Source organism: Camelus bactrianus, chromosome 11 (assembly GCF_048773025.1).
Source record: "Camelus bactrianus isolate YW-2024 breed Bactrian camel chromosome 11, ASM4877302v1, whole genome shotgun sequence".
In the NCBI taxonomy this organism is placed as follows: Eukaryota; Metazoa; Chordata; class Mammalia; order Artiodactyla; family Camelidae; genus Camelus; species Camelus bactrianus.
Genome location: NC_133549.1, coordinates 43503324 through 43530711, shown reverse-complemented (window position 1 = coordinate 43530711; position 27388 = coordinate 43503324). Strand labels below are relative to the sequence as shown.

Here is a 27388-nt window from a genome sequence, read left to right as displayed (position 1 = left end):
TCTATTTGGGGAGCACAGGGGGCTCAGCTGTGCCAGGCCCCTCCTTCCGTCTTCCACTCCTTTGTTTTTCCCATATTACCAGAAAGAAATAGTATATTGCTTCTGCCTTTATAACACTGTCTCAAATATATTTTTCTTCCCTTTGCATCAAGGAGAAGCCCTGGGCACCAGCTCCTCGTTGCTATAGTCATTCTCTGCTCTAGTCCAAAACACGGCTGATGAAAGGTTCTTTTCTGCCTGTTATTATAATGGTGTTATTTCTTCAATGGATGCCTCCTTTCCCCCAAGAGAGCCACACAATTTCTCAATCAATTTTCTAGCTTTCCTCTCATCCCTTTCAGCATTTCGCTCAATTAATCAGATAGTACATATTTTTTGAGCTCGAACAATGTGCAAGGTTCTTGGTTATAAATGTACTTAAGACAAAGCTTTTGTCCTCAGGTTGCTTATAGTCTGGTTCAAAGGAAGCCGTAAACACAAACACAGCCCAGGAGAAACAGCTGAATTCAAGACAGCACGAGTGTGTTCAGTCACCCCCTCTTCTTGGCCCTCTTTGCTTTTTATTATTTCTTGCCCCACAGTCCCATGAGCTGAGTGCCCTCCCACCTAACTGGTCACTTTATCCCTTCTTTGGGACCATTTTCTTCAGGGAAGCTGATGAAGGCCACTTGGGTTTAACTAGTGGGTGAAGCCAAGGAAGGAGCTCGGGGTCTCCGGGGGGAAGCAGACACATCAGTTACACATCTGATTAAGGGAATGTGCACAGGATTTCCTGGGTGCACAGAAGAGGGGCTCCTAACCCGGAGGAGGGCACCTGGCCATCGGTAGTTCAGAAAAGGTTTTCTAAGAGGAGTCTCAGCCAGGCGAGGTGGAGGGGAAAGAAACTTTCAGGCAGAAATGAGACGGAATGATGTTTGTAGGGAAGAAGCAAGCAGTTGGTTCAGTGTTGCCGGAATATAAAATGCAAGGCGGGGTGTGTCGGGGGACAAAGCTGGAGAAGGTGGCGAAGCTGTTCCATCAAGACTTCTCCACCCCTTTGTCCTTGGCTCAGGCTAATCCTGCTGCCTGGGAATTGATGCTTTACAAGTCTTGTTACTCAACGTGGTCGCTGGACCAGCAGCATCGGTGTCATCTGGGAGCATGTTAGAAATACAGTCTCTCAGGCCACAGCCTAGTCCTGCTGCATCAGAATCTGCATTTTCCCAAGATCCCCACGTGACCCCTACATGAAACCGAAGTTTAAGCTGCACTGCTTTACAGCATGATTTTGTGACTAGAGGAGAACTCTGAAAGGTTCCTGCCCATCACAGGAGCTTGGAATGCATGTGTGGAGTGATTGGATGAAGAGTGAATGAATGGGGCTAAAGGAGAAAGTGCGCCATCACTGTGACGGTTCCTGACCCTACCAGCTGTTAGCAATCTCACCAGCAAATGGGCAATTAAGCCCAAATGAACCCAAATGCACTCTGCTAGAAATTAGGATATTTATAAAATTCAGCTATACCTAGTTCCTTACTTCAGTGTATTGGAGTGACCAAACAGACAGACGTAGAGTGGGACAGTTATAGAAGACTGCAGAAATTCACATGCGAACCTGACCACAATAATTCCGGGATGGGGAGCTTACTCCAGGGGAAGGAAGCTATTTCTGCAGCTTGGGGTCCAATGCAGTGGGTATTACCCTTTAGCCAACCTCAGAATCACCTGGAGGGCTGTTAAAACATGTGTGCTGGGTCCCACCCCCAGAGTTTCTGATTCAGGTGGTCTGGAGTGGGCCCCGAGAATATGCCTTATCTAACAAAGTCCCAGGGGGAGCTGGTGCTGCTGTTTGAGAAATTGTACTTTGAGAACCACTGGTCTGGGGCTGTCAGTCTGGGTCCTAGTCCAAGCTCTGCCCTGACTGTCTCTATGTCCTTGGGTAGGTTCCTCACCCACTTGGGCTGCGTCTCCTCACATGCTACATGGGAATCTTAACCCCCCTGCTTCCTGGCTGGGTTGTTGAGAAGATGAAATGAGACAACTTATGTGAAAGGTCTTTGAAAAGATAAAAATGCTATATAAACATGAGTCATAATCATTATCGATCAGGGAACGCTTCTTGTAAGAGATCGGCTTTGAGCTGGATCCAGAAAGGTGGATGAGTGATGAGGCAGCTGAAGATGAAGGGCAGTGGTGTTCTAGGTCTAGGGCAGAGAACGGATGGGGGCCGCGAGGGGAGAGTGAGAGAATGGCACGTGCTGGGGATTGAGACTTTAACCTGGTGCTTAAGCATGCATCACAGTCAGCTCTGGGCCTAGCTGACCCTCCCTCCTGCCCTGCAGGTGGCTGGGCACCACCCCCAGGGGCTCTGATTGGTAGGTCTGGAGGGTGGAGGTGGGTGGGGCCTGATAATTTGCATTTCTAACAATGCTGATGCTGCTCACCCCAGACCACACTTTGAGAACCACCCACCAGGCAGACTACCAGGCTGCAGGTAGGGGCTGCAGGGCTGAGGAAGGAGCAAGGCAAGCGCCGGAATAGAACCTGTGGTTGGAAATGTGTATCTGATACCAGTGTACCCAGAGGCAGGGTAACTGGGAGGCAAAAAGTTATCTGATTAATTTTCAGTCAGACAGGCTCAATTCCTGGCTTCACCTGCCACTTACTATGTGACCAAGGTCAAGCTGTTTAACTGCTTGAAGCCTTAGTTTCCCTCTCTGTAAAATGGGGATAATGACAGCATCTACCTCATAGGCTTGCTAAGAGGATTCAATAAGATGATACATGGAAACCACTTAGCAAAGAGCTTGGCACGTTGCTGATTTAATAAGTGTTAGCTACTCTTATTGTCACAATTGCTCTTGTGTTTTCCTACACCACCCTGCATCCCTATCTCTCACCTTCCACACTGGCCTTGACCTCTCCCTGCCTCTCCCTTCCACAGTTCTCAGGTCCCAGGATGGCCAAGGTGGTGGCCGGACACAGAAAGTAGCCCCTCTCCTGGTGGCAGACTGACTGTGGGGGCTCTTTCTAGTTTCCTGAGGCTGGGACTAAGTAGGGAGTGAGCAAGCTGCTAAGTGCCCGCCTACTGTGCTTCAGGCCAAAGTGTCTTTTTTTTTTTTTTTTTTCTTTTTGCACTTCACATGGTGCCTTTGTCCTGTGGTTAAGTGCATGGGTGTGCTGATGACCTTGTAAGGACAGAGTGCATCTCTCTGTGATTAACCTTCAGGCCCTCTCACTGGTGCTGAGCAGGTTCCCCTTAGCCGAGTGTGGGAGGCCCTGGTCCTGAAGGAGCGAGACGGGAAGCCAGGAGGAGACTGGGGAGAGGCCCCAGCAGTGGCCAGGCCTGGCACCCCTCAGACCCCCCGACTCTCTGGGCCGCTCACTGAGCCGCCTCCCCATTTCCTCCCACCAGGCGGGAGTCCAGGTGGCACAGATTCAGGTCAGGGCTAAATGTGGCTTCACAGCCCAGCTTGGCTGCTCTTCTCTCCACCAGCTTGTTAAGAAATAAATATTTATACCTGGCACCTGCCTTCTCCCAAGGCCTGGAGGCCCCTGCTGTGAAGATTCACGCTGAATCCCCAATCCCCACGGTGCCATCTCAGTCCTGAAATGAGCCGGCCCCCTTGCCCCTGCCCCCAGGATGGGGGTCAGACACTCCTGTGGAAGTCAGGCAGCAGCTGGGCCCCTGATTTAGTGATGACTGTTTTGTAAAGCCAAGGAGGGGGTGGCAGGGGAGCAGGTGACAGGAGGGATAAATCACCTCCACGGCAAGGCTCTGGCTCCGGCTGGGGCTGCCCCACAAGGCAGATGGCTGCAGTTGCTCCTGCCCACCCCACTCAGCCTTTCTTACCCCACTTTGAGTTGAGCCCCTCTGTGTCAGGTAGACTAGCAGGGCAGGGGAGCATTGACGGAGCTACTGATTAACTAAAGTACTTGTTCGTTCAGGCAACCCTCCACTTACTCGTCCATGAGCCTTTGCTGTGCCTTCATTTGCTCCATAAATATTAATGGGGGGGGGAGGCAATGGCTCCATGCCTGGCACATAGTAGGCGCTCAATAAATACGAGTTGAATAAATGAATGAGTGAGCACTAGGCTTAGAGGGAGATTCGGCTTCATGTCCGAGCCACACCGCCAATCCGTTTCAGATCCTCAGACAGGTCCCTGCTCCAGGCTGGGGCTCAGTGCCCTCCTCGGTCCAATGGACAGAATGATAACAGCCCCTGGTTTCTGGGAGGCCCTCATGGGAGAAAGGATGTGAAAGTATATGAGCACCAACTATGCGCAAGGCACTGTGGGAGCTGCCAAAATGAAGCAGCCTTGGATTCTGCCCTCGAGAGCCATGCTCTGTCTGGGGATGTCTGCCTGTGGGCTCCCCTTCAGGCCGTCACATTGCTGTGTGCCCTGCCTCCCCAGGCCTCCGTGCACCCCTAGACTCACCGTCCTGTCCACACAGGCCACGGAGCGCCCGGCAAAGAGGCTGGCCACGCCGCGGGCCACGTTGACCTCGTCACTCAGGATGTCTTCCCACCGGTTGTTGCGGAACTTGAACAACTTGTCTGTGTAGGTGGCCACCCCTGGAGAGAGGAGGAAAGGGAGGGCTGGTGGATGGTGGGGCAGTGTGCAGGGATGTCTGGGGCACCAGCCACAGGTGGAAGGGTCACCTGCTGCATGGTGAGCGCTCTCACAGCACTTACGCAGGCACCTGCGACCCTTCTCCTGGGGGACACTCAGGTATATTCTGTTGAGAGAAGAGACTCTGAAGCTTATGAAGATGACCAGCCCAGGTCTCAGGATCTTTGGATTTGGAAGAAGTGGGACCGCTACAGTATATCTGAGCTGAGCCTCAGCTGAGCGGAATCTCACGTTCTGCATTGCACTCCTGCAACACCACGACAGGCGACCTGGGGTTCCCAATATTTCACACCCAAACTCAACCCAGAACATCTCTTTCCCCAGGAGCTGCCCCCTACATTCTCTGCTGGATCATAGGACCTGACCTGGGTCTCAGAAGAAATGGTCCTGGGTGGTGGATGGGTTTCTAAGTCCAGATGCAGGAAGGGGCTGGAAGTTGAGCTCTGACAGGTGTAACACCAACACCCCTGGGGGGACTGGATGGCAGCAGGTCGGCAGTCAGGTGGGGTGAGGGTTTGGGGCAGCCCTCTAGGGCAGGGGCTGCAACCTCTTTTGGATACCGACACCTTTGAGAACTGGATGGAGGCTAAGGACCCTTAGCCCAGGGAGTCCTACATCTGTACCCTACAACATGCCATATGGAACGGAAGGTCTCTGGCCTCCAAGAAGCTTTACTCTGGGGACATGGGGAAGACCTTCTGGTCGCTGGAGGCTTAACCCTTCTAAGACCACTAAGGCAGCGCTCTCCCCTCCACCCCAGTGCAAGAATGAACTAGGGTTTGCAAAAGCGACCCTGAAAGTGAGTGAGTAGGAATGAGTAGGAGTGAGTGGGTGTGTGAGAGTGAGAGTGTGAGTAAAAATGAGTGAGTGTGAGTGAGTGAGTAAGTGTGAGACTGAGTGAGTGAGTGGATAAGGGTGAGCATGTGCAGGTGAGGTCTGTGCATAAAAGGACCCCTCAGGTGGCTCTGCTCAGGAAGGATGAAGGGTTTGCTCTCTGAATGGCCTCACACAGGGACTTCCTAAGACCACAGAAACCCATGGGGGCTGATGCATCATCTGTGGGGCCTGGCGTTGGCTTTAGGGCTGCTTGCTGGACGCCAGGGAGCTGGCATGGGAGCAGAGCACCCTGCCCTGCCTGACCTCCCGGCAGCACAGAGGCCTTGAGCAGGCAGACTCAGGAGTCCTGCAGGTGTTGTCGGGAGGAGGTTTGGGCTGAGGAGCACAGCTGGGGTCTGCACAGAGCTGCTGTGACTTGGGAGGGCTGCCCACTGGGGCTTCTGAGGGGCCCATTCCGGACAGAAGCACAGGTGCCGACTCAGACGGCCTGAGCCCATGTCCTGCTCTGGCTCCTGTTCACTCTGGGGCCTCAGCTGGTCCTTATCCTCTTCCAGCCTTGGTTTCCTCATCTGACAGTTGGGGGTAGCAGTTGTGCCTCCTCCCTCCCAGCGTCACTGTGGGAATTTCTGGAGAAAATGCCTGGCAGTGGGTAGGTCAGGCACACAGGAGGTCCTCTGGCTACTCCGCACCCCCTAGGGGCCACGGTCCTTCCTCACGATCCCCGGGAGCCAGATATGTTTAGAAATTTAGATTTTTTTCCCCTTCATATTTTAGAAAGGTAACACAATGCACACACTGTTTATTACGTAACACCCCCAGCAGGGACTGGGGCAGGACCCTGTAATTAAACACATTAATATTTCTGCAGCGAAATGTATGACTATTCACACTAAGGAGGATAAATAAAGCCCATAAGTAGCTCACGTCAGCTCAGGACAGGTTTTGCTATCAATTCACTTTCCCACAAACTTAAAAAAAGCACTTGAGGCTTTCAGAGTGTTTTGGATTTCAGGACTGCGGGAAAGGAACCGTGGGCCGAGACTGCCATCCTCAGGGCTGTTCCCGAGGCAGTGGCAGCCTTGCCATCACCTCCTGATGCCTGAGGGGCAGCCCGGCAGGCTTCCAGGTGTCCAGCAAGTGACCCTTGCCCTTCTCTGTCAAACCAGGGCCTCTGTAGACTGTTCCTCCCACTTGTCTAGCTCCCTCTGAAACACAGAAGCTTGGGCTGGGTGAGGAGGCTGGCAGCTGGGCCTCTGCAGAGCTCTGACAGGCACCTGTGCATTCAGCAGGAGAAATTTCTCAAGCTGCTGAGCTCCTGCCTCAGCTAGACAAGTAGAGAAACCAAGCCTGTGGTGACTCTATTCCCCCTCGTTTGCCTCATCACCTCCAATTCCTCCAGCTCCCCCAAGACAACATTTTTCAAAGTGTGCTTTGTGGATTCCTGGTCTCTGTGTCTGTGAGCTGCCTGAGAACATGCTCACCTGCGTTCAGGAAAGGCTGCACCTCCCATCCCCCTCTTGGAGAGTCTCCATGAACATGAGTCCATTAAAACTTTGAAAAGTCCTGCAATAAATTACAGGCTTAATTTGACTTAAGTCAGTCTTCCCCAAACATCCTTGGCCATGGAACCCGTTTTTGCAGCTCACCTGTTAGCACCTGCGGAGCTAGCACTGCTCCTCACACACTGCTGTCCTGGGTGTTGATGTCAGGCCAGGCTCTGGGCTTTGTGGCCAGAGGGGTTAAGGTGCCACATGTACTGTTAGCCTCTCCCCCTGCTCCAGCCTCCTGGCTTCCGACCAGGGACGCCCAGAAGAATAAACTAATTAAGGTAAAATGTGCAACAGTGATGCAGAGCCTTGTAGATCATAAAGGGGAACGGCAAAATCAATGGCAGCCCTTCTGCAGGCAGAGGCCCGGAGGCCTGGGCGACAGGAGGGATGAGAGCCCGTGATTTAGGAAGAGCAAACGCGCTGGCAGCTGCAACCTGGGTAATTAGGTGTGTCAGGAAGACAGATAAACAGCGAGCTGTGCGGGTCGATGGCACTGGCAATAAACACCTGGCACTGGCCCCTGGCCCATATCAGTGCATCATCCCACCTCCTGGCTGCTTGTAGCTGCACTATGCCCTGGGATCCCTCACTGAGTCAGGGGCAGCAGCTCCGGGAGAAGAGAGGCTGTCAGTTGCAGGAGGGGCTCTCTGAGTCCCTGGGGGAGACTCTCCGAGGGCAGAAGCCTGGGAGAAACAGAGGGTGTTCCAGGGCAGGGCAGGCGGCTCTGGAGGTCATGACCCCTATAAGTGGCACATCTGGGGACTCCCATTCCCACCCTGACTTTGGCATGTTGGCATTAAAGGAGGCTTGTAAGTCTCCGAGCCCAGTGGAGCTGCCAATTGCTGCCAGATGGCCAGGTGGAAAGGCCCAGTGGGTGAGGCTCAGGGGCCCACCACCCCCTGCCCGGTGCTGGGGAGGCCCCAGGGGAATAGGAGTCTCAGTCCCTGACTTGGGGCGCTTATAGTTCATTTGACAACTGGAGGGCTAGGGAGAGGAGATGCCTTGGAACTGCAGTAAAACCAATACTACTTAACATTCCTACAGCACCTTCTACATGCCAGGCACTTCACACATTCAATCACGGACCCTGGCTGCCACAACCCCACGAGATGGGTACTATTTTCATGCAAAATTTACAAATGAAGGATCTGAGACACGAGAGGCAAGGGGACTTGCCTATGATTCCACAGCTAGCAGAGCCCGACGGGCTCAAGACAGCACATCCTGCAGATGCTGTGCAATCAGGATGGGAGAAGCCACAGTGATCAGGGAGGGCTTCATGACAGAGGAGTCGCCTGAACTGGGACTTGAATCGTCACTCAGTATTGCCAGGCTCTGTGTGAAACACTTTCTTTTCTTTCTTTTTTTTAAAAAACAACCATCATGTTGCCTAAACCCCACAGCCACCTTGAGAGGTGGTATAGCTTCATTTTACAGATGGAGCAATTGAGGGGCAGAGAGGTTAAGTCAATTGCCCAAGAGCAAGTAAGTAGTGGAGACAGTCAAACCCAGGTCTTTCTGACTCCAAAGCCTGTGCTTCTGAGCACTGCACTCCACAGCTTAGTCTGTGGAGAGAGGAGGGGTAGTACTAAAGGCAGGCGAGGGGCATAGGCAAAGGCACAGAGGGGACACTGAGTTCGCCTAGAGAGGAGGCTAGTGCGGGTAGAGGAGAAGCATGGCAGGGCAGGAGGGACCCACTAATTCCAGGACTGAGGGTGAAGGGGCTGTTGGTGGTTTCTGATCTGGGGAAGACAGGGTTTCTGAAAGATTTGCCTGGCAGTGGAGTGAGGTGTGGGCTAACAAGGGAGAAAATGAAGTAGGGAGACACCTCTGGAGTAGCTCAGGCATGATCCAAGGTGGCGACAACAGGAGTGGGGAAGAAACTCCGGGTGCAGGAGGCTGGAGCAGGAAGGGCAGGAGGGATTGGCTGCGAGTCAAGCAAGGAAGTGGTCCACAGTGTGGGGACAGGGATGGAAACAGGGACATCAGGCCAGCTGAGAGTGGGAGCAGGAGCTTGGCATTTGAGGTGATGACAAGGTGGCTGAGAAGGCATGCCCAGGAGGTCACTGATCATAAGGGACAGAAGCTGGCAGAGTAGCGAGGCAGGAGCTGGGGCAGAAGGGAAAGACCAGCACCAAAGACTGAGTCCCAGGGAGGAGCCACATTTGGGTGTGGAAGGAAGAAGGGGCTAAGGCAGAGGAGTCATCAGACAAACAGAAAAGAGAAAGGTTCTGCCTTAAGGGCAGTGGTGTCAATCAAGCAAACGGCCCTCAAGTCACCATCCTGTCATCTGCTCCACACCCAGCTCTACCCCTAGAAGGTAACTTGGAGCCACTGGGAGAGTGAGTTTGGGCAATAAAGGGCTTTTCCTAAGGAGTGCCTCCTCCCCCAGGCTGTCCCCGCCCCAGGGAGGTGACCTGACTCATGGTCTGGTATTGGTGGCAAAGAGAAGGTGGGCAAGTGCACCAGGCAGGGAAGAGGGCTCATCCTCCAAACTTTCTTAAGGCAAAGAGATTACTGCCAAGCAGCAGGGTAGGGGAAGTAGCCAGCAACATCCCTGGCCTAGGCTGACCATGAGCATGTCGTGGACCTGTCCTTTTCTTACCTGTAAAATGGGATAATGAGAATGACCACTTATTTCTGAGGCTGTTGTGAGGATTAAATTAGATAATGTAAGTAAAGTACTTAAAAGGAGACCTGGCTCATGATAAGTTCAATAAACAGTAACAGTAATACCACCACCATCATCATCATCGTCATCACCACTGTCCTCATCTTCATCCTCCTTCTCATCACCACCATCCTTACCACCATCATCTTTATCAGCCAGGGCATTACAGGGCATGGCCACTGCGGGTACTTAATGAGCCATATCCTAGAAGGAAACTGTGATATTAAGTATAAACTGCTTTACAAGACTTAGTCAATGGAAAACCAGCGAAGCAGTGATGGCCCCAGGGGAAAGAAGCACTAGTTCTGGCAAAGGACACTTTAAAAGAAAATGAACCCAGGCTCCCCTGTGTCCTCTGATATAATTTCTGACCCCAGTCTTTCTTCTTCCACCCCAGGAAGAAGAGGGAAATCTGATCAACCCCTGCTGGATGCTCTCCCACATCAGCTCAGTTGGTTCTCTCTACAGTCATGTCTGGAGGATAGATTCTTCACCTTATAGAGAGAAACTGGGGCTCAAAGGATTAAGCCATTTGCCTAGAGTTGCAGAGCTGTTGTTAAGCAGCAAGGCTGAGCTTCAAACTGTGGTCTGACTGCAAAGATCCCCATAACATACTAAAGAGCTGGGCAGGGGCGGGTGGAGGGTTGGTTCCCAAGGAAGCTTGTTCTGTGTTAGAACCAAGGAAATAGCTCTCAGGGCCCCATACTCTTTATGGTGCTGCTTTGAGAGCATGGTCCCACCCTGGCTTCTTCTGGGGCCATGTGTGAATGAGGCACAGTGAGGGTGGGGGTGGGGAGCCAGAGAAGTTCATGAGCTCATCTCTGCAAACAAGGTCATGCTGGGTGAGCTGCAAGTCTGAACTTTGCGTCCAATGGAAACCTGGCTGGGGATCAGGAGGCCCTAAGATCCATCTCAGGGCCTAGAGGATCCTAGGAAAAGAGGGTGGAGACTCAGGGCAGTGTGTCTTGGGCTTTACCAGGCACAGGAAGTCCTGGCCATCCTGTTAAAATGCTGATTCTGATCCAATAAATCTGGGGTGGGGCCTGAGATTCTGCATTTTTATGAGCTTCCGGCTGTTACCAGGGCTACTGGGCTGCGAAACATGCTTTGAGAAACAAGGTGTTGAGTATCTGGGTGCAGTGGGAACGGGGGCTGGTAAAGGAGCTGCAGGACAATGGGAGCACGCTTGAGGCAGAAGCCTCATCTACTGTGTAGGCAGAAGAGGCAGGAGGTGCAAGGCGCCCCCGATCCCCTTTCTTCTCTCTGGCACAGCGACTGACGCCTCCTCTCCAAGAGGTTACAAAAGCTCTGCTGAAGGCCTAAGTATAACACAGAGCTCAGAAGCCATCATAGAAAAGAGCGATAAATCCCAGTCCATAAAAATAAACATTTTCCACATTGCAAAACTCACCACGAGCAAAGACAAAAGAAAAATGACAAACAAGAGGAAACTCTGCACAACTTGCATTACAGAGAGCTGGTTTCCCTAATTTATAAACAGGTGTTACAAATCAATAAGAAGAAGGCCAATAATCAATAGAAAAAAATGGGCAAAGGCTATGAGCAGGCATGAGACTCAAATATATAAAAATATGTTCAGCCTCACTCATTTTAAGAAAAATGAAAATTAAAACTATACTTGATACCAATTTTTTCCTATCAGATTAGCAAATATTTTTTAAAATGATGACGTGTTGGTGAGAATGCTGGAATAGGAAGAGCTCACTTGCGTCAGGGCTGATGGGAGTTTAATTAGGACCGTTCCTTTGAAGGACCATTTGGCCATGCCTATCAAAACTACCCCTGTATATTCCTTGCTGCAGCAATTCCATTTCTATGACTTTACCTTACAGATACATCTGCAACTGTGGAGAATGGCATGTTGTACAAGCTTATTCATTTGGTGGCACTGTTTGTAAGCAATCTAAATATTCACCAACAGAGGACCAATTTAGTGAACAGCAAATCTACACAATGGAGTACTAGATAGCCATAAAAAGAATGAGCATGCTCTCTGTGTGCTGCCTTGAAATAATGGCCAAAATTGATTGTTAAACAAAAAAAAGTAAGGGGCAGGCATTGTGAGCTGAGCTGCTACTATATGTATAGAAAAGGAGGAAAGGGTATGAAGTATATGTAGACAGAAGATAGTAGATGGTCAGTGACCATTCTGTTGAACTGAATGAAATAAAGAAGTTGTGGGGCTCACAGTCTATTCCTGAGTTCCTGGATGTGGAGGGAGGTGCTGGAACGGGCCTCTTGTCCCCTCTTTGTTCCGCACATGCTCCTACCTGGTTTTTAAAGAGTAGTGTTGCCTGAAACACAATGGCTACTACTTTTCCAGATCAGTTAAGCCATATGCTGGTTTCCTGATCCAGGCCCCTTAGGATTATGGTCTGTCTTTCTCTGTTCCCTCCCTCTTACCTGCTTTCTAATTCTTAACATTTGAGTCATGCTTACCTAGTGCCCTCACCTCACTGGTGTCTTGTTTATATGATGGTCGTTTTTCCTTTTTGCTCCCAGAGTCTCTCATCTGGGGCCTGTGGCCCCTCTGCACAGGGCATCTCTAAAGGTTCTGGCTTTCTTCACGCCACAGAATTACAACAGCTATTGCTTAGAGAGCACATGTGAGTCCTAGACTCCATAATAAGTGCTTTTCATTCATCATCTCAGCTGTTCATTCAAAGAAGTGTATTAAATGTTACTAAGTGACACCATCATGTCTTTGGTCCTGGAGATACAGCAAAAAACAAGACAAAGTTTCTATCCCCATGGCATTTAGCAGAAGCGTAGAAGAGAGGAGCAACAAACACATAACATACTTTCAGATGGTGGTAAGTGCTCCCAAGAGAAATGAACCAAGTTAAAGGCACAGAGAGTGATAGGGTAGGATTTTAAGGTGTCTAGGGAAGACCTCATCAGAGGAGGGGCCTGGGTGAAGGGAAGGAGTGCTTCCTGAGAACAATGGTGGGAAAAGCATTTCGGGCAGAGGGAATAGCAAGTACGAAGGCCTCAGGTGGGAGTGCGGTGAGCAACAGGGTGAGTCGGGGAAACGGAGTTAGAAAGGAGGAGTGGCTTAAAGAAGGTGGCAGGTGATGGTAAAGACTTTGGATACAGTCTATGGAGACACTGGAGGGAGTTGAGCTTATGAAGTTGGTATGATTTCTCCTGTTCTCCATGTGAAGGGGTGGAGACCGAGAGAGGTCAAGCATCTTGCCCAAGGTCACCCAGTAGGTAAGGGACAGAGCCCAGGTTTATACAGACTGACTTCCACAGGAGACTGCCAGGATGCAGGGTCCCAGCCCTCCTCTGGGACTCCAGTGCAGACATCCCAAGGCTGGCTGAGGGAGAGGACAGCGGCTGTCCTTCCATAGTACCCTCCAATGATCAGGCCCGGGCTAAAGGACCCCCAGTCATAAGCCATAGGCAGGTATGGGCTGGCTGGGGCCGCTGGAGAGGATCTCAGGTTCCCCATGGTGGGCAGGGTAGCAATGGCTGAGCGTCGTGCCAGCTGGACCCAGGGAAGTGCTGACATGACACAAGTGTCCCAGCTTCACACCCTACCCACTGTCAATGAATCAATGGAATCACTCAACTGAAAAATTAACTCAAACACGCGGAAGGTCACTGGGAGGTGCATGCCTGTAGCTGAGGCTGCTGGGCACTGTCACCCTTACCCCAGCTCTGGGGACCCAGCTCCAGCCTCTCCCAGATAAACACTTGTGCCCTCAAAGCCAGGAAGTCCAGGACCTTCCGGGGGGCTCCATTCTGCCTGCCTCTCCTTGTCTTCTCTTGGTTGGCAAACCTCTCAGGCCTAACGGCTCGTTCCTTGTCTGTTCCCCCTGGATTTATTTATTAAGTTTTAATCGGACTCTTAGGATGTTCAAGGTCTGGCTGGGCCAAAGTGGGACACAAAATGACCAATACAGGGACCTTGTTCTCAAGGAGCTTAGAGTCCAGGGGCTAGGAGAGAGGAGTCAGATTCCTAGAGAAATATATGGCTGAGTTGGGGAGAGAGGGCAGGATTTTTGTCTGTTTCATTCATTGGGGGTATTATCCTCAATGCCTAGAATAGTGCATAGCAAATGGTAGGTGCTCAATAAATACTTATTCAAGGAATGAATTCATTAGCGAGTGAATGGGGTGGTGATTAGGCTGAGCATGGAACCAGCATGACTCTGGGGTATGGCCCTCAACCTTGACTGCACAGGAGAATTGCCTGGAGAGCTCTCCACTCTCATAACTGTGTCCTGCCCCCAGAGGTTTGGATTGGACTGGGCTGAGATGCACCTTGGGAACTGGGAGTGTTCAAAGCTCCCCAGGAGGTTCTAATGTGCAGTGCAGCCTGGGCTGAGCACCACTGCTCTAGGATTCACAATGAAACACTCTAAGAGCCTGGGAGGGACTGCTGCTTCAGAGACACCTGACAGGTCCCAGCCCAGGTACTCTGTGTTCAGTGAGTAGGAAAGAGTCTGTCCCCTTCCTCTGGCATCCTGCCTGCCGAGCCCACGTTCAACACCCTCTTCTGCATTTCTGCTTCCCTCCAGCATCTTTCTGGGGACTCACCCCTTCCATAGCTGTCCCGTGTGGCTGCTCCCCTCCTGACCTTGCCCCACATTAAAGGGTTGATCAGCCCATCAATTAATTGTGTCCTAATCCAATCTTGGCTTGGTTGGAGAGGGCAGTAAATCCAGCTGGGTAATCATGCCCTGATATTTGTGTAAGGATAATTACTATCTCTCAGGCCTCACTTGGTGGCAAGATGAGATGAAAACCCATAAAACACCACTCGGGGCTGTGGCTCATTGTTTCTTGGCTGCGCAAGTCTGGCTGTCAGCCAGTCAGCTCCGCCTGCCCCTGCCCTTGGCACCAGCCCCAACCTCTTCCTCTCCCATTCATGCAACTGGCAGGGCTCAATATTGGGGCAGTCTGGGGCTGGATCCTGGCTTGGGCTCAGCAACCAGTAGGGCAACATTATGGGCCCATGGGGAAAGCCTGTGTGTTTGTGTGTGTGAGCAGGGAAGGTGGTCCCCACAGCCAGGTAATCACCTGCCTCCACAAGGTTGGGGGATTCAGGATGATGAATTCACATGTCTGAACCACAGAGTGTTGTCCAGACCAACCCCTTGCTGCCTGCTGCCATCAGGAAGAGTCCAGTGCACATCCAACCTGGCCCTGCAGGGACAAGCGGTCCTGCATCCTCCAGGAGGAAGCCGTGGCCTGGAACTTCCCTGCAGATGTTATGGTCCCATGGGAGCAGACTTGGACCTGCAGCTCCAAGAACATTGTCTTGAGCATTAACTATAAGCCTGGCTCTCCACTAGGCCCCAAGGATGTCAGATTGAGTAAGGCCATAGAGTGTGTTGATTAAGAGGATGGATCTGGTGTCAAACACCTGGGTTTGAATCCTGGGACTTACAAGTTGTGTGGCCTTGGGCAAGTTATGTGACCTCTTTGTGCCTCAGTTTCCTCAGCTATAAAGTGGGCTACATCGGTACCTACGTAATTGAGCTGTTGTGAGGCTTACATGAGGTGACTAATACAAAGCACTCAGATCCAGGCCTGGCACATAGTAGGTGCTACTTAAGTATCAGCTGTATAATTAGTATCATCATTGCTACTATTATGCAGCCTTCTGGGCATCAGTTTCTGTCAGCCATTGCTTGGTATGTACGACCTCGCTACCCAAAGCGTGGTCCCTGGACCAGCAGCAGCATCATAGCCCAAGAGCCTTAGCAATGCAGAATCTCGGGCCCAGACAGGCCTGCTGCATCAGAATCTGCATTAACACAGACCCCTGATGACTGGGATGGCCTCTCGGCTCTTGGGAAAGCAAGGTCTGTCTTCCTCCAAGTTCTATCCCCAGCACCTAGCATTTTTAGTCTGGCACGGAGTAGGGGCTCGGCAGGAATGTGGAGTGAAAAACTGAGCTCAGCTGAAAGCTGTGAGGGGCCCTGGAAGGATTTCTAAGCATTTTAGAAAGATCCCCTGGAAGCGGCATGCAGGGGGCCAAGGGTGGACCATGGAGGTGAGAAGTGCTGAGCGGCTGAGCCACGGCAGGAGCAGTGGGGAGAAGAGCGGGGGGTCAGGAGGACTGGGGAGGTGAAGAGGATAAAGTCCAAGGGAGAGGACTGGTCTTCTGCTCAAGGCCTCCCTCTCCAGGCCTGGGGGCTGGGAGATGAGAAAAAGCTTCCCACATAAGAGAAGAAGGGGTCCTCCTGGGGTGTCCCCGCTGGGACAGAGCAGGGTCCTGGAGGCAGCAGGAACTGTGGCTGGGGGAGCCGGTGACAGTAACCCGAGGAAGGCTGTCCCTTTGTGGGTGCTGTGAGGGAGGAGGTGGGAGGCAGGGGGCCTGAGGCCCCAAACCCTTACCCGAGAAGGCATTGTTGGTGTTGAGGAAGTAGATCTCCTCACGGCCATCCCCGTCGATGTCGCAGGCTGTGACCCCGATGGCGTTGCCCTGCCGGTCCCGCAGCGCATAGTAGGGGGAGCTGCGCTCGTCTACCGCGATGTTCACCAACCGCTTCTGGGCCCGGTCGTACTTCAGAACCAGGTTGGGGCCGTTGTACCTGGAGAAGGAACGGGGAGGGGACGCTGAGGATGAACAGCTGGGCCCACTGGTTGCACCCGACCAGGGCAATGGGCTCAGAGTCCTCCTGGACAGGTCAATGTGGGGACAATTCGGCCCCAGAACATTCCCAAGGCATCACTGTATTCCTGGGGAACCCTTGGCTGCCCACCTCAGGGTTTCCGGGTGTTTGACGAGTATCCCTGAATCAGATATGGACACAGGCAAAGTGAGAGTCACCTGGGCCCACATGGGACACAATATAAGGAGCAGGGCAGTGGAGGGGAGTGGGCAGCCAGTGACAGGCTTTGCTGAAGAAAACAAAAAACTCCCTGACATTTATCTTGCCGATTTCAATGTAAAAGACACCTTCATATTTATAATCTCATTCACTTAAATCTAACAACAATCACGTGATGTAGGCTGTATTATTAACCCATTTTTTACAGATGAGGCAACTGACAAACTTCGTTAGGGAAAGTGAGGCTCAGAGAGGTTGAGTGCCCTTCCCAAGATAACACAGCTAGTAAGTGTCAGGTGCTGGGACTCGAACCCAGGCCCTCTCTGCTATCCCAAGAGCCAGCCCTTGTGTGAATGAGCCCTGGTAGAGCAGAAAGCTTTGTCACTGAGGTTTGGAATGACTCTCTCGATAGAAAGTCCCAGCATTTAAACAGTAGTATGAAATCAGAAACAGGAGATTCTGAACACCTCTAAAGTCATCAGGGAGACCTGCTGGATCTTTTCTTGAGGGACTCAAAACAAAAGACGAAAGCGCTCCTCAGTCCTCATCTCTCTCTTGCTTGACTCTCCCACGACCACACGATCTCCTTGCTGCATGCTCTTGCCTCGGGGACTTCTGCCCAGGATGCTTTTCCTCCAGATATCCACATGGCTGTCTCCCTCCTTCTCCTCCTTCAGCCCTCGTGCAATCGTCCCTTCCCTTCTCATTGAGGCTTTCCTGCCCACTTTCCTGAAACTTGCCACCACCGCCACCCTGTGTTCCTCATTTCTCACCCCTGCTCTCTTTCTCATGGCTTTACCCCAGCTGACAATTCTCTGAACTCCTGTGTATCTCTTCCTTCCCTGTCTGATCCCACTAGAATGTCAGCTACACGAAGGCAGAACTTTTTGTCTGCTTTGTTCCCCAGGGCCTAGAACAGTGCCTGGCACAAAATAGGTGCTCAGTAAATACTTGTTGCCATTGTATGAGTAAATCCTCAGAGTCCATGTCTGAGTCATAAGGGCTTAGGTGTCCTGCAGCCAATTTCTTCCCATCGCCCTTCCATCTGGAGAGAGTGGTGTGCCCAAGGTCACCCCAGGCAGCACAGCCATGAATGTCTGAAGGCTCCTCCTACCTCCTGGAGCACCAGCCTGCCAGGCTCTCCAAAGGAACCCGGCCAACCCCCATCCATTAGTTCCCGGTCTCCTGCCTTTGTTTTAACCCGAGCATGCACATCCTGAGTGAAGTTCAGCTGCCAGCCTCTGGACGGTCCCCAGCTGAGAATACCGCGGAGGAGGAGGGGTGGACAGGGAGAAGGCTGAAAGAACTCTCCAAGGTCTTTGAGAGAAATCACTTCTTGCTTTGCTGAAACAGATCCAATTTGGCCCTCTCCTTCGTCACCAAGATGCAGAGCCAGTGAAGTCTGGGGGATGCTCAGTGACTGGCCTGGTGCCTTCTGGCATCCACAGTGTGCGAAAGGGGAGACAGAGCTCACTGGGGGCTGAGTCAGCACCCGGTGATGGAAGCTGGCACCTTAGTCGCCTTGATGAAGTGTCTGAGGGCTGTGCATCGAGGGCGCGGCATGACCTATGGGACACGTTTAGGCAGGAGAGACGAGACAGAACGCTTGGGTTCCAGCATGGCCAGCAGCCGGCTCCAGCTCCCAGGGGCAGGAAGTGGTTTCCGGGTGCTAAAGACTAGTCCTCAAAGCTTCTGGGTCTTCTGTTTACTACCAATACTGCTCCTCAAAAGACACTATACTTCTGGGGCGCTGGCCTTGCTAAAAGCACTTTCCCATGCATTTCCTCAGCTGAGCCCCGATAATCCCATAAAGAAGGTAGAGAAGGCATTTTTCTAGAAAAGGAAACAAAGGCTCAGAGAGGCAAAGTGAGCTGTCCAAGGTTACACAGCTCGCACAGGGCAGCATGAGGCTTCTCACTGTCTTCGAGTCCTGTGCTCCTTCCACACTGTCTACAACGCCAGCACTCTTAGTCCTCTGCAGTTTCTTCTGATGGTCTCTTCCAAAGCAACGGCCATGGAAATGCCCAAGAACGTCACGTAAACAGAGGAGATCGTAACCCTACGTTTCTACAACACTTGAAAGTTTATAAAGCACTTCCTCGTCCTTGATTTCATTTGCTTCTCTGCAGGTCTTGACTTCCAGAGGTTACTTTTGTGACCTTAGGCATCACATTCCATAACATGTTTAAACAAGAGGTTCCAGAGCCAGCGTGTAAAAGGCCCTAGACTAGGTGCTGTGTGAGAGCCATTCTCAGTCTATTGCTCTTGAAATAGGGTCTTGAGTCTAACTAACCTCAGGGGGTGGACAGAGCGGGTGAGTCCCCCTTCTCCCCCAGCCCCAGGCTATGGCTGAGGAGCCACATATAAAGTCCAACGCTGACACTCATCCTTCGCACCCTGTGTCCCTTGGGTCTCCCAGAGTATCTTCACAATCCCCTGGAGACAATCCCAGTGGAAGTTCCACCCATATTGAGGCTGGTCCTTTCACCTTGAATCTCGGGTGGTGGGTGTGCACACAGGGTCCCTGCTTCCATGGTGGTGGCCCTTGGGGAGCGGGTGGCCCTAGATCATGGCTTCTTTGAAGAACCTGGGGGTGCTAGTTCCAGGGCACTCCCTAAGGGGTGGGGGTGGCCCAAATTCCTCCATCTGTTATAGTGAGCATGTGCCACAGAGAACCCCCCAAACTTACATGGCAGCCTGGGATGAATCCTGACACTCTTACCTCTCTGTTTCACCCTCCCCACCAAGGAGACACGTAGCCAGACCAATGGCTCCCGGGTAGGGGTCCCAGCACACCGCAGTGCAAGGCCAGGCGGTGGGGCATGGACCTGCCACTTCTTCCCTCCACCTGGGCTGCCCTTTGCTGGGCCTGCTGCACTGGTATCCAAGCCTCTCACAGTCTCCCACCAGGAGAGCCAGTCTTATCCCCTCCCCGTCTTCTCCAAGAAGCTGATGCTCCAGTGGGTTCCTTACCATCCCACCCCCTCCCGTGGGGGATGTTCTCCCCGCCATCCCTTTCTCCCATAAAGCCTGCCCCACCTCCTGGGCTAGATGTGATCTTCTCTTCCCCGGACACCCACAGCATTTTACACCTTGCTTATTCCCTCGAGGCAGAATTGTTTGTGTTCTAACATCACTTCCCCTCATTAAAACATATGCTCCTTGAAGCATGTGGGTGCATCTCTGCATTTGCTGTGCCTAGAGCCATGCAAGCATAGAGAAGGTCCCCAACAAATGTCTGTCCCTAAGAGTGAGTGAGTGAAGGAAATCAATCACGGGTAGTCCTCACAGAGCAGTCACCACGCACCAAGCACCCTTCTGAGCACTTTATTCCCACTACCTCATCTCATCCTCATGACAATCCTAGGATTTTACAGCTGTGGAGACAGGTACAGAGGTGAGCCACAGTCACTAACCCAGGGAGCTGGACGTAAGGGACATGGGATTTCACCATCTCCTCTCTCTGGCATGTGCCCGAGATTGCTGGATGCTTCTAGAAATTCAGGAGGCTATGAAGCTCAGTTAAACAGGCTTAGGAAGTGGGACAGGGTCGTATGTTCTTGAAAAGCAGCTGCGACTTCATAATGTCAGAGGCTGGGCCAGTAGCAGAGGTAATTGGCTCGGCAGCAATTCAAAAATCTGCTCGTGAGACGCCAGCAGGGCACAAACCATTCCTGTGTGAGTACTGCCCAACTGTCACGCCGGTCCCCTGGGAGGGGCTGCTGCGGACAGGGAGGGGCCTCGGGCTCCAGCAGCCTGGGCGTGGGGTCTGGGCCTCCATTTCCCGGCTCTGACCTTAAGCTTATCACTCAGTTCCTCTAAGCTTCAGCTTCCTCACCTGAACTCCGCAAGGATGAGACGGAGTGTGTGATAACACTTGGCAAACTGTGAAGAGTTACACAATTATAAGTTCCCATCATTATTAAAGAAAACTGAGCCACAAGCTCTCACTCTCTGGAGGGATCATTTTGAATCACCAAACATACTCTAATAGTTCTCATCCCCAAACACCCAACCTGGGACCTCTCATCATCTGCTGTGTATTTCTTTATTTCTCTTTGTAACTAAACTCAAAGAGTTGTCTTCACAAGCTGCCCCCACTTTCTCACGGCCCTTGTACTGCACCCCAATCCACATTCCATCCCCCAGTCCCCCAACTCTAGCAGAGATGCTCTTGTTATGATCATTAGTGGCTTTCAAGTGGCCACAACTAAGGATGCCCTTTCTGTCCTGCCTCCCGGGGCCCTTCAGCTGCATCCGGCTCACAGTGGCCTGCGCTGCTGGCCACTTCCCTCTGGAAACACTCTGCTCTCTCTGCTCTGAGGACGCCACCCTCCTCTGGTTTTTCTTCTTTCTCTCTGGTTCCCCCTCCTTTCCTCTCTGCAGGCTCTTCCTCCTCTTCCTGCTCTCTTTTTTTCCCCTCCAATAGACATAATGATGTTTTATTAAGTAAAGAACTGATCAAGTCACAAAAATTTCTTTAATAAATTGATATGTAATTTTTATTTTTTATACAATTTTTAAAGGTTATTTCCCTCTTAATGTTGGAGTCCCCAGGCCTGATCCTGGGCCCCCTTCTGTCTCCGTCCCCTTTCACTAGGGGATAACATCTGTTCCCATGACTGACAACTTCCAAATTTATATCTCCAACCCAAATCCCCAGTCCAAGCTCAGACCCATATATCCGACTGCCTTCTTGACATCTCCCCCTGCGTGCCTCACAGTCACCTCTGATGGAACGTGTCCAAAATGGAACTATCGATTGCTCGGCCCCCTCCTCCCTGCAATGGGCATCCGAGTGCTAAAGCCAGGAACCTGGTGTCAGCCTTGGTTCTCCCACCCCCTTGTCTTCACATCTAATTCATTGGCTGGTCCTGTCATTTCTACCTCTTAAAATATTTCAAATCCTTTCCCTTCTTTCCTCCCCCACTGCCACTATCTCTGGAGAGCCTCCTTTCTCTGCCTCCCCACTTGCCCCCACCAATCAAATTCGCCCACACCATAGCCAGAGTCCTCTTTAAATATATAAATCAGATGAGCCATTCTCCTGCCTAAAACCCTGTGGTGATTTCCCATTATGTTAGAATGAAAGCCAGACCCTTTATCACTCCTGGCCTGGGAGCCTGGCTTGGTCTGCTTCCCACCTCGCTGCCCTCTTCCAGCCACACCAGCCTCCATCCAGCTCCTAACGGCTCAGCTGGTGCGGTCTCAGCCCTCCGACCAGAACAGGCTCCCTCCACTTCCCTCCTGAACTGGCTTCTTCTCATCCTTTAGGTCTCACCTTGAAAGGCATCTTGGAGAGACCTTCTCCTCATCTGTATTCAGTCACTGCATCCTCTGTCCCACTCTTGTTTGGCTACTTATTTATGTCCATTTCTCCCAGGAAGCCATAAGCTTCAGGAGGGCAGAGACTGTGTCTGCTGTGTTCACTTCTGTCTCCCCATCACCTAGGGCATGATGAGTGCTCAATAAATACTTGTAGAGCGAACAAAAGAGAAAGAGCCTGTGGGAGTTACCAGATCATCCCTGGGTGGCTGAGCAAAAGGTCAACTGAGCCACCAATGTCTTGCCTGGCCTTTGACTCTCTACTTTCATTAGTTCCCAAGAAGTGTACAAACATAGTAATGACGAGGAGGCCAAGAGCCAGTGTCCTAGGTAAAGGTGAGAGAGAGTAACAAGGTGTTATATATAAATACAGAGGTACCTCTTCCTCTGTTGAGAATCACTGACCCATGTGAAAAAAAATCCAACTTAGGCAGTTCCATAAAGGGGAAGCCAGATGAAAGAATATAATAATTATTGGGTGCCTACTATACACTAGATTCTGTGCTACATATGACATCTCATTGTACATTAATAAAATTTTGTCTAAAATTTGAAAAGTATATAAAATACCCTATTTTGAAACTTAAGAATAGGGATTTTTTTTTAATTAAAAAGGAAAATAGTGAAGATATATAGCTATTGAGCATCACAGTCAGAGGAGAGATTTAGGCAAAAAGAAGAGACAAATGTACGTACACACAGAGAATGCAAAAGAGAGACACAAGAACATGCAAAATGGAAATGGAGAGGCAGTGAAGCCCTGAGCACAGAGAGAAACGCACATATGTGAAGACAGATAAAGACACTGGCCCACATAGATTCAGAGATACACGGAGGATACACAGACTAGGGAGACAGAGAGACCCCTGGAAAGACACAAAGTCATGGAAATATCAGCAGGGCTCTGAGATCACAGAGAAACAACCCAACTTGTGGCTGTTCTGGGCATTTCCTCTAAAGATTTTTAAAGATGTGTGGCATCTTCACAACTACGGGCATGAGGGGTTATTTTATTCTTGGTTACTTTGATACTTTTATTTATGAGTAAAGGGAATTGCAAAGAAGAGTGACTTTCTGAAAGTCAAACAGCTAATCATTAGACAAAATAAACTGAAAGATAAACTTAGCCCTTAGTCTAAAGCAGGGATCAGAAAGACCAAAGCCTCTGGGCCAAATCTGGCCCGCTGCCTATATTTGTAAATATAGTTTTATTGGAATACAGGACTGCTCCTTCATTCACGCGTTTTCTATGACTGCTTCTGCTATACGACAGAGCTGAGTAGTTGCAACACAGACTGTATGGCCCAGACGCTGAAAATCTGTACCATTTGGCTCTTGACAAAAAAAATTTTTTAAAGGGTTGTCAGTCTTATATTATGCATATATTATAAGTTCTAAGGGATCATTATCATATCAGAACATAAAATGACAACAAGCCTTAGTGAAAATTCATTTGAGGTCCATGCTTGGGAATGTAGCTTTCTGAAACAAGTATTCAGAGAGGGTGTAAGTTGAATGGAAGGAAGATGTTATGTCTTAGGATGGAGATCATGAGGCAAAATAATCTGGGGGCATAAAAGAGACTGAGAAGAGTTGTGTAAAATGAGAACAGTGTTCGATACCTGGGGTTTATCCAAGGCTAAGAAATGAGCAGGTTGCTCTTCATGCACCCCAGTGATCACAGCAGCACTATTTACAATAGCCACGACATGGAAACAACCTAAATGTCCATACACAGATGACTGGATAAGGAAGATGTGGTGTATATATATATACAGTGGAATATTACTCAGCCATAAAAAAAATGGAATCATGCCATTTGCAGCAACATAGATGGACCTGAAGATGATCACATTAAGTGAAGTAAGTCAAACAGAGAAAAACAAATAATACATGATGTCACTTATATGTGGAATCTAAAAAAAAAAAAAAATTTTTTTATTTACAAACCAGAAATAGACTCATGGACATAGGAAACAAACTGTTGCCAGGGGGGAGAGGTGGGGGAGGGGTAGATTAAGAACCTGGGATTAATGATGCATATTACTATATATAAAACAGATAAACAACAAGGACCTACTGTATAGCACAGGGAGCTATGTTCAATTTCTTGTAATGAGCTGTAAAGGAAAAGAAACGGAAAAAAATATATACATATGTATGTATATGTATAACTGAATTGCTCTGCCGTACACCTGAAGCTAACATTGTAAATCGACTACACGACAATAAAAAATAAGAATAAAAAAAAAGAAATGAGCATGTGCTCTTTAAGTGAGTGTGGCAGTTAAAGGGGTGTGGTAGCTGATCCCCAGATGGCTGCTATCATTTTCTTTCTTCTCTGTATGTGCATGTGATACTCCACCCATCAAGAGGTGGAATCTATTTTGTCTCCCCTGAGTCAGGGCTGGCTTTGTGATCTGCTTCGATTGGCAAAATATGGGCTAGGTCCGGCTAGCCTTAAAGAGGCCATCCAGCTTCCACTCTGTCTCTGGGGGAAGCCAGTCACCATGTAAGAAATCTGACTACCTTGAGACCACCATGGCTCTGAGGAAGCCCAATGTGCCCCATGGAGAGGCCCGTGGAAGAGCCCCGAGGCACCAGATAAACAAGTAAAGACTTTGGGGACCTACCAGCCCAGCCCAGACAGCAGGGTGAGTGACACCTGCTGATGTCACATGGAGCAGAACTCCCTGGCCCTCACCCCAGCTGACCCTGCCCAAATTCCTGACTCACAGAATTGTGAGAAAGGATAATTTGTTCTAAAGCCATTAAATTTTTTGAAAAGAAAGTAGATAATGACAGCCTATCATTTTAGACCTAAGGGGAAGAGGAAATCAACCCTGAAAAGTAGGAAAAAGCATTATTCATTAATCAGTAGAATTCTCTAAAGTAGCACCTGAATTCACAGTAGGCAGGTCTCCTCAAGGGAGGCCTAAATCCTTTGGGTTGATACTTGGATCTCAGAATATCTGAGGGTCTGTGCAGAGCCTGAGGGTGGAAGGGTAACGAGAGATACATGGATTCCAGAAGCCCCTGTTTTTCTACTCCTCCTTCGTGTTCTTTCCCTTCTAGCCACATCTGGTTCCACTTTGAACGCACAACCTTGAACATGGATCGTTTCTTTGGAACGGTGCACAGTGCTCTTTTTTTCCTTTTTATAAATTTAATTCTTTGAAAGCCATTGAAGTTAAATAGGACCAGAAAACATATGGGAAGGCATTCCAACAGGAGATTCACAGATTGTATTTTAAAGAAGAGATATCCAGGTGCCAGGTATTAGTTTAAAGGAATGGAGACTTTAGTAATGGGAGGTTTCTAGCCGTGATGAGAAATCTGGGGCTGGGGATGTTACAGCGGAGTAAATTGGGTAAGTCTGGAAAAGGCATCCCAGAGAACAAATAAACAAACAAATCTGATCCTGAATTAGGAGCTAATTAGCCAGGGTGAAGAAGATGCCACAAACGCAGTGCAAAGAAGAAGGAGGTAACTTTAAGACGAAGGGTAAAAACCTTTTGTTCTAAGGGGTGGATGCTTTTTCAAGAAAAGGATGTTTGGCACTAAAAGGTCAGAATAATCTGCAGTGATGAGTGTCTGTGTCCTGTAAAAACTCCACGCAGATGGATTGATTTATGCCTTGTTCTAAAAAAGATCTGTGCTCAGCATGTGCTCTGTGCCCTTGGAATTTCTTCTATTTTGATGAGCATGAAAGCACCCAGAAGGCAGAGACTACCATTTGCAGCTCCATCCCCTCCATACCCAGGACAATGCTGGGAAAAGAGGTCTTCAGTCATGGGTGTTGATATTGCTGGTGATGATGATGGGGATGCAATGATGAGGAGAATGAGGATGAAGACCATGACTCCCTCCCTCAAGGCATGTTTATTTCAAAAAGAAGAAGACAGGGTGGCAGGAATTCTACAAACTATCGAAGGAGGGATTCAGGTGACAGATGCAGGCTGGTTAACAGGATTTTTTGGTTGCAAGTGGCAAACATTCTACCTGAACCAACTGAAGAAAGCATTGGCTCAGGTGTTGGAACTGCCAGAAGAGCAACGGTAGAGGGGGCCTCGGGGTGACTGGAACCAGGGCTCTGGCCAGGGTGGGGTCGTCAAGACTTCCTCTCTCCCACCCTTTCCCCTTTTCTCTTTCTGCATCACCCTCTTCACAAGGCCTGACCTGCGTACATGCTCAGCCTCACACCTCAGCATCAGCCAGAGTGGAGAGGCTTTCTTTCCTTGGTTCCAATGTGAAAACCCCGGAAAAGGGCTCTGATTAGCCCAGGTAGGGTTACACTTCCATCCTTGGAGCCAGGATTGGGAGCCTACGGTTGACAGCCTTCAACTAGGACCAACGCTGGTGAGAGCAGCATCGCAGGAGCCATGTGTTTTCAGGAAGAGAAAGGCCAGGACGGATAAGGAACGTGTCTCTATAGAGACAGTCACTCATCTAGTCTGTACTTCTGGAGACAAACTTGCCAGGGCCTACTGATGGACGGCAATGATTCCTGGCACCGCTGAGTGCTTGTGTCCTCCAGATTATCTCAAGGTCCCCCTACTCCTCTCCAGAAGCCCCAGAAAGATGTAAACACAGACAGTGGAATGACTGTTTGACTCACTATGTTCTGGAAACGGGTCCGGTTCTTGGCTTCCTCCACAGGCCTCTGTTCCAGGCAGCATTGCTGGCGGCAGGAGGCAGGAGGGCACTGAGAGCGGGCAGTGACCTCCCAGTGTTGGGCGAGGGGGGCACAAGAAGAGCTCTGGCCCAACTCTGTGATCAGCTTGTGGATTCAGGCAGATCATGTTTAACTGCTGGGTCACAAAATATTTTAAATGTCTACTCAGACTTTCTTCCCTTCATGCTATAATTACGTAGAGGCTTTTAGCTAAAACCCTGTTGCTCTTTGCCTCTATTTCTCTTTCGATTAAGGAGGTGGGCCAATTTAGGGGCAGAATGGTGGGGCCAGTAGCCTACAGATAATTTACTCTTCTTCAAGAGTAAAAAAGACAAAGCAATCATTCTCCAGTGAGTTTATTCCCCTCTTCTGGGATCCTCTTTCCAGGTGGGGCATATTGCATGACACACAATGGAATTCTCTGCTCAGAGAGCCTCCAGCCTACTATGGCAATAGGGAGTGGCCCCAACCCCAAGCTTTCAGAGGAGCAAGGGTCACTTCTGCTGGGGGAGTCTTCATAAAGAAGGTTCATTTGATCTAGAACTTGAAGAACATATAGGATTTTAATAGAAGACATGAGTTAGACATTTACAAAGGAAATAGCGTGAGCTATGAAACAGATCAGAGAACAGAAAAATGTGGTTAGGAAATAGAGGGAAGGCTGGCTGGCACAGAGATGTGTTGGACAATTGTGGAAAAGGGTAGAAGCAAACTAAAAAGTTCATGACAGCTAAGATTGTGGAAGATGTGATGTGTAATCCAAGAGTTTAGATTTTGGGGAGGGAGGGTAATAGCTCATTGGCAGATTGTGTGCTTAGCATGCACAAGTTCTTGGTTTCAATCCCCAGTTCTTCCATTTAAAAAAATAATTAATCAAATAAACCTAACTACCTCCCCCTGGAAAA

General features: G+C 50.1%; 1 protein-coding gene across 4 annotated transcripts in view; it reads right to left on the bottom strand.

Annotated features, from left to right (window-relative positions):
* CRTAC1 (cartilage acidic protein 1) overlaps nt 1-27388 on the bottom strand; it is a 159832-nt gene that overhangs the window by 54315 nt on the left and 78129 nt on the right. For all 4 annotated transcript variants that reach the window (XM_010971089.3, XM_074373805.1, XM_074373807.1 and 1 more), the window contains exons 3-4: nt 16047-16243; nt 4422-4558 (exon numbers count right to left, since the gene is read on the bottom strand). In XM_010971089.3, the coding sequence (XP_010969391.1) occupies nt 4422-4558; nt 16047-16243 (334 nt within the window). The remainder of the gene's footprint in view (nt 1-4421; nt 4559-16046; nt 16244-27388) is intronic.